General features: G+C 32.7%; 1 protein-coding gene across 2 annotated transcripts in view; it reads left to right on the forward strand.

Moving 5' to 3' along the window:
• Nucleotides 1-3,069: 3,069 nt before the first annotated feature.
• The window catches only part of LOC145297529 (uncharacterized), an 11,868-nt gene continuing 7,156 nt past the window's right edge, over nucleotides 3,070-7,781 (forward strand). For both annotated transcript variants that reach the window (XM_080143502.1, XM_080143593.1), the window contains exons 1-2: nucleotides 3,070-3,159; nucleotides 3,950-4,001. In XM_080143502.1, the coding sequence (XP_079999628.1) occupies nucleotides 3,971-4,001 (31 nt within the window). In that variant the 5' untranslated portion in view covers nucleotides 3,070-3,159; nucleotides 3,950-3,970. The remainder of the gene's footprint in view (nucleotides 3,160-3,949; nucleotides 4,002-7,781) is intronic.

Genomic DNA, 7,781 nt, shown 5'->3' on the forward strand with positions numbered 1-7,781 from the left:
GAAGCGTCTACTGGGAGAAAAATCGTGCCGACTAAATATTTATATGCTTAAAGTATTGGAGCAACGCTGGTGCTCTCAGCCTTGTAAGCTAATTATAAGACACAAATTTGCTAAATTTCAATCAATGCCTACAGTAAGTATATCAAACACAAAATTAGGGTTACACTGAAGGGAATGCTTACTTTAGTTTTCTGGTAAAGTGCAGGTTGTACAAAATGACACTGAATAGGTAAAAATCTTTATCATTTTACCTTTAATGATTATTTCAGATATTTTACAAACAATATTTTGGCAATTAATTATGGATAAGTATAGTATTGAACAACGTACGCAAGTTGTGAAATTGTTTTACCAAAATTAGAGGTCAATTGTTTTGACCCACAAAGCTTATCAACGGCATTTTCATGTAAAAGATTACCCAGGTCACAACATAATTCGAAACATTGTGCGCCGATGAGAAAACCAAGGAGCAATACTTGATCTTTCGCGAGCTGGCAGACTTCTTCACAAATGAAAATAGGGAAAGAGTTCGAGAGAGCGTGGAGCAGCATCCTAAAACATCAATTCTACGACGTTTCACACAACTTCGGATATGTCGAAGCTGACTACACAATATGCTGCACGTTTTAAAACTCTTTCCTTATAAAGTGCAGCTTGTTCAACACTTGACGCCTGGAGATTATCACTGCATAGTGTTCAGTAACGGGGGAGAAGATAATTGAACCTTTTTGTTTTTTGAAGATCAAGATGAAAATGCTGTCATCGTTACTGGAGAGAAATACCGGACTATGATTACAGACGCCCATAAATTAAAAATAAACCAGGAGTATGGTTCCAACAAGATGGAGCAACAGTACCTACGGCGAAAGACACCATGGAGCTTCTCAGGCAATGCTTTGGCGACAAGATTATCTCTCGCTATGGAAATGTCAAATGTCCACCACTTCCCCAAGCCTTGACTAGCTCCGAATTTTTCTTGTTTGGATATCTTAAAGAAAGAGTCTATGTAAACAGACCCTAATTCCTGCAAGAATTGAAGAAAAACATCAGAAACGAAATAAGGGAGTTAAATCGAAATCCAGAGATTTTGCAATCTGTCATGAATAATGTTCTGAAAAGATCACAAATATGCGAAGCTAAAAGTGGGCAACATTTAAAATAAATTATTTTTTATAAATAAAATTTTTTCAATTTTCCCTGTTATTTAAAAATATTTCACAATGTCTTTGTCAGATTGTGTTAAAATTACAGAAGATATCATCAAACATAAAGAATCTATTTAAGTTCGAAACCCTTCAGTGACATTTTGGACAACTGCTATCGACTGGATATTTAAGTAAAATAAGGTGACCTTTTGCAGGCATGCAGCTCGGACAAGGCTACGCTGTCACTGATCGTGACATATTAACAGATACTCTAAAATGTACTTTTTGGTTTCATTATCGCTGCATTCCGGTTGGGAATGAGACTAAATTGTAAAAAAGTCAAAAACGTATTTCAGCCGACATGCGTTCTGCTCTGTACGAATCGTTATACATAGAACAACAAGATAGTCGAAGATATGGCACTGGAAAAACATAAAATATCTGTGAAAATTAGCAAGACATTGTGCATTTCCAGTGTGAAAATAAAGTTTGTACCTAAATACCGGATATATCTGGCTCTTGTTGCATCTTCTTACTCTATTAGTCTGAAATGTGCCCGTCCACGCTGCCACTATTCATAAGTTTGAATCGTTTGCATCAGCCATTGCAACCACGAGATCTGAGTCGTTTAGGCACGAGTTTCTTCATTGATCTCTTTCGAGGTTTATGATCTTATATCACTAATACTATTATCGGGGCTAATCGAAAGAGAGTGTGACTATGGGCTTAGTGTGAGACGGTTAAACTAGTTATAGAAGTTGTAGCCGGACTGTACATGCGCGGCGAATGAAACATTACTAGTTCCTGTGGCTAACGGGTTATCTATAGACGTTGATAAGCTGCCTTGCGAAACAACAAAGCATATTAAGTTGGACGCAGACTAAAGTCCGTGGCAATACCGTAATTGATTGATAACCTCATCTTGCTCTTTAATCCTGACATGGCGCTTTTGTACAAGGGCTTTAATATCGAACCCCATGGATACTGAAAATTTAAGCATACTGCCTCATGCATATTTCTGTCTTACGGATCGGGCAGTGATGCGCAACGTTTCATTGCGGATTGAACAGCATACACTCTAGACTGTCCTTATTGCACATATTGTATATTCAATCTTTTTTCGAAAATGGGATATGGAGGAGAGCGATGTTTTTTTTAACGGCTTCTGCATCTACTACTAGCCCCTCCAATTTAGACGGTCCAAATATGCTTCCACTTAATAGCTTCTGTACTATCGACCAGATTCCAATCCCTGTACCATTTTCCGCAATGTTGAATCTCTGTGTCTCTTTTGCATATACTTCAATGAAATATGCTTTGGTGAACTCATACCACATGTGTGCCCTCGTAAATAATCGCGCCTTACTTAACAAACAGCAAAATACATCCCCGTCAGTGTAGGGATTTCTATATAACAGAAATCATCATCTTTAATAATTTCTGCCTTCAAACTGCTAGACTTTGGACGTCACACTCTGTTTCCTGCTTTCCTGACTGTACTAAAATGTTAACATTTTAATGTAATGCGAACAGATATTTTGCTTCTCAACGTACTAGATAGTGTCCCTGTTGACATGGACCCATATTGTAGCCCTTTACGTCCAAATAGCTATATCCTTTATTTGGGATGAATAAGGGTTTAAAAGGTGATGTGACTTCATTAAACATGCCATGCCTTATGTAACGTGCTTTCTTTTACGATGAAATAAAATCTTTTGTTTCTTTTGTTCTTTTTATATTTAAATAAAGAAAATAAAATAAGTTTCGTGTGAAAGAAAACAATTGAATTTATTTACAGTCTAGGGGCATTGTGTCAATTAAGAAAATAATTAATTATAAAGTATTAAATAAACAACAACAACATTTTTCCCACAACTTGTAGTTATTTCTATCGGCAAATGATGTATTTTCAAAGCAGTTTTGCCAGAACCAGTCGAGCTGTTTTCTATAAAAGCCAGTCCGCCAAACATGTAGTGTCAACTTTGCTCAAACTCCGCGTGACTATCAACTTCCGGTGTGTAACTTTATATTTTTCTTCTACTTTTTAAATGTTATAATATAATTTCGATCAACTTCCTTATTCTACCGCTTCGGAACATGTAAACTTTATTAGAGCGTGCATTTCAATAAGAAAAATGTATATCTTTCTATGTTATCGAAAGACATTAATCATTTTACAGTTACTGGCCAGTTACATACTTCTATATGCCTTATATATTTCAATAATTAGGTTTTTAGCCGATTTAATATCAAGATTTAGAATATTTAAGTGTATTAAACTTTTTAGAGAATCTGTATAAATAGTCTGTTCATCAAACTTTTAGCTTAATAAACGGGATAATGAATACTTTCCTTCACGGAACTATTGAATAGATTATAAAAAGAATTACTAATGTTATTGTTTGTTTTATATTCTTAGAATATGTTTGCCATTACCAAGTACTATCTTGCATGCCCCTATCTCCCTTCACTAGTTTAGCCGTTCAACAACATTTTTTTGTCGATAAAATCAGCATATTTTTCTTTTGATGAATGACAATGAGACATTATAAGATATAGCATTAAACTTTAGTCGGAATGAAATTCTTTTTGCATGAGTTTCTATTACAAAATAGTCATATTTTTCATAATTGCTTCATCAAAAATTATAATTATATGAAGAGTTTTACATATACGGACATTGAGACACAAGATAATATTCTTTTCTCTTATGGGAATTATATGTTTACGCATAACTTCAAAATATTCTACGAAATTCATGTTTTCATAAATAAATGCTAAAGTTATTTTATTTTATTTTACAGTATTTTCATCAAGAGAAGATAATGGCGGCAAAAATCATTACACTTTTGGCAGGTGAGTGCCATATTCTTGGCATATTTCATTCATTCATAGGGAATATGAAAATAATCCAAATATTTGAACGGCTAGGGTAGAAGTATATATATAATCTTAGCAGTGAAAGAAAGTGTCGAAATAATAGTGATTCATCTCCATATATAATAAATTCACTGCAGAAATTCCCCTCTGAACCAACGTATCGTAGGTTTGCAACAGTTGATGTCGCATAAAAATTCAATACATCTAGTCTATTAGCCACTATCTTATATAACTTTCGAACATCATTATAAACGCATTAATTCATGATAATAAAATACTAAATTGCATCCTAAGAGCAACACCATCACAAGCGCAATATCTATAGAGGAAGGGGTGCCTATTTTCCCCTTTTAATATTTATTCTTACTACCGCAACCAATCGATACCGGGAGGAAGTCTACACGTTCCACAGATTGTATGATTACGCCGCCCGTATCTGGATCATATATACACAGACATAGCCTTATCTTTCCCGTAGAAGAATAAAAACAATGATAAAATCTCTCTAGAGACAGTCTGCTCTAATTGGTTGTCCGCTAATTGTCTTTTTCCGGAATTTGATCATGTGAAACAATTAAGAAACATTACAATATAGAGTCGCTTTATACAGGAGGCAAGAGTACTAAAACAAAACATAATAATCGCACAGAAACAGAATATTAACTACTTGTAATCTTAAAATTATGTTTATCTATACTCCTATAAATTTTCTTTGTGTGCGTGTATTGATACTTATATTAAAACCCCTTTTTTCTAGTTATTGAAAAAGAAAATACAGCTTTTTTATATACGGGTCGCGGAATTTCATTGATCTGTAAATGATTTAAGTTATTTGCATATTCTTTAAAAAATTCATTTGAATTCATTCCCTATTAGTTTTTCGGTTTTCTTATCGGATGATCATCTTTAGTTAATTATCACGTGTAATTAGAGTCTTGCAAATATTTTTCATGCTTCATACTTTCGTAATATTGTCGTAAAATTTTTATAAACGCAAACCTGTTTCTATATATAGTTATGTATGCGCATATATATTTGTTTTAAAAAAGTTGCCTACAAAACTTCTCTGTTTGTTTTTGGTCTACAGGCATGAAACTTAATATAAGGGTATTCGAACCCATGCGAAACTTTATATTTCTGATTTAACCGGAAAAATCGGTGCAAAAGTGTGAAAATTAAAAAACCGGAATTTGCCAGGTGAATGTCAAAATACGGCATTACGAATATGCGTAGTTTTTGGTTTGGTAATTCCAAGTATAGTACCTGTCGTGAAAAAAGAATGTTAATTTTATTTTTAAATGAATAATTAAAAATTGAGTATCTGTTCTTTCCTCGTCAGTTAATGGAGAAAAAATATTTTTTGACTGAGGCAATTCTTGTTTCTCACAATCTTCATTTATACTTCATAAAATCGACTCTGTGGCATACTCTATCTACCTCATTATTTAATTCTTTCATTTATTTAATAATTTTACATGAATCGCTATCTAATATTTTTTTTCCAAAAATATAGTTTAAGTAAAATAATTTGTTTGGGGTTATTGTTGAAACAAATGTAGGCGACTGAAATAAAATGTGACCAATATTTTAATAATTTATGATAAGAAATGTAAGAGTTGAACTAAACGCCCTTAAGTAACTTCGATATTAAAAAAAATCAGTAGCTAAAAGGGAACAAAACGCACAGATAGAAAATAATATCAAATAATTTAATTCTTCATTTCATCATGAATTATTTTAATATTGCTCAAATCCTATTTCGCTCACCTAAATTGGTTTCAACATTACTAAAAAAAATTATTTTTCTTAAAGTGTATTTTAGTAAAAGAATTAAAAACATTCTGTGAAAGCTAAGTAGATCCCATAATTGTATTATACCACACCTGCTCAAACTAAAACACTGATCACAATATTCTTATGTGGATCTATATTGCAAACCCTTGTTTAACTTAGATATATTTCCATTCTATGGAATTCAGGCGCGAATGAAGACACCATGATTTTATTATACCATATTTCTTCAAACTGAAACATAAATATCATGGTAAATTTATGCAGACAGATAGCAAAACGTCTTTGTTAAAGTCTGTGGCATATTTCCATTCTATGGAGACCAGGTGCGAAAGCAGACGCTACAATCTTATTATACCGTCCCTGTTTAAGCTGAAACATACTTATCAAAGTATTCTTATGCACAACTATATAAAAAAACCCTGTAAAAGTTTTGTATTAGATTTTTGTTTCCATTCTTTGTGGACCGGGCGCGTATGCAGACCCCAACATTTTAATAAATCACACCCGCTCAAAATGTAACATACCCAGTTGTGCTCCTCGATACCTCTTCTATCATCGTACGTGGTCAGTTTAGTATAATATAAACACTGTAGGAACCTATTAGTGTACAGACACACACACACATACGTCAGCTTTATTATATATATATATATATATATATATATATATATATATATATATATATATATAAGTGACAGTGTCTGTGTGTGTATGTGTGTATGTCTGTGCACATTTCCCTACGCGATAACTCTGTCAATTTTAGGCCTACAGATTCGAAATTAGATATACAGGGTACTGAGATTTGGGAAAATCGATGTGATTGGTTTTCGGACAGAAATTTGTCGGTTAAGGGGTCCGAGTTCAACGAGTTGACCTTTGAGAACTCTACCAAACTCCTTCTATAATTTTGGGTCTAAACACGTGAAATTTTAGATATAGATTCCTTGGACATGGATCTTACTTAATAACTTTATTTGAGCCCTAAACAATAAATTATAAGGGGTCATAATAGGGTCAAAGTTAAAAAAATTCACGGTTGTTTTTTTTTGCTCAGCATACACCTCAAAACACCCGGGCCACGCCGGGCACCCATGCTAGTATATATATATATATATATATATATATATATATATATATATATATATATATATATATATATAATGCTTTTTAATAATCGATAACCGCACAAATATATCAAATTATATCAACTTCTAAACATGATGCAATTCTGCTAAAAAACAACTAAACATTAAATACTGGAACCCTGAAAAATTTATGACGGTGAGCTTTAACAGAAGGTTTTAGATAATTCTTTCTTTGCGCAAAAAAAAACTACCATAAAATGTAAACAAACGGATGGAACATTATCAAAATGTAAATACAACATTGGCTTGGGACTGTAAATATGCACAAAATATCGACACGCCGCTACCCCCCCAAAAAAAAACCCTGAATTTTTTTTACGGTTTCCAATATTTAGTTTTCTTTTTTTTTGAACGATTACTGAACTTTTGATAATTCTATATATTTTTTAATTTTTTTTTTTTTTTGGGGGGGGGGGGGTTCTATTCTTGTTGACGATTTGATTTAATTTTCGACTTTTGGCCTATTATCTAGGATTCATCATGTCGGTACTTTATTTTAGACTTGAATAAACGCTTACAAATAAATTAAAACAGCCAAATATTATGCAAGTAGGTTTTAAATGAAATTTTACTGTCTACGGAAACACTTATTTGTTATATATTTGTTATTTTTCACCACTTTTAATTTCTGTTAAGTATTTTGCTTAATTTTCTTTTTCTGACCTATTATCGATACATTACAGGCGTTATCTTGGATTTTTTTCTTATACATGAATGTAACTCTGTTGGGATTACTGCGACATCATTTTGAAAACCCATTCTTCATGGTGTTTTGTAATTCTTCTATACTTTCACCTAACAAATTAAAAAAGATGAC

Source organism: Euprymna scolopes, chromosome 1, assembly GCF_053919585.1.
Source record: "Euprymna scolopes isolate OS-2025 chromosome 1, ASM5391958v1, whole genome shotgun sequence".
NCBI classification, from domain to species: domain Eukaryota; kingdom Metazoa; phylum Mollusca; class Cephalopoda; order Sepiida; family Sepiolidae; genus Euprymna; species Euprymna scolopes.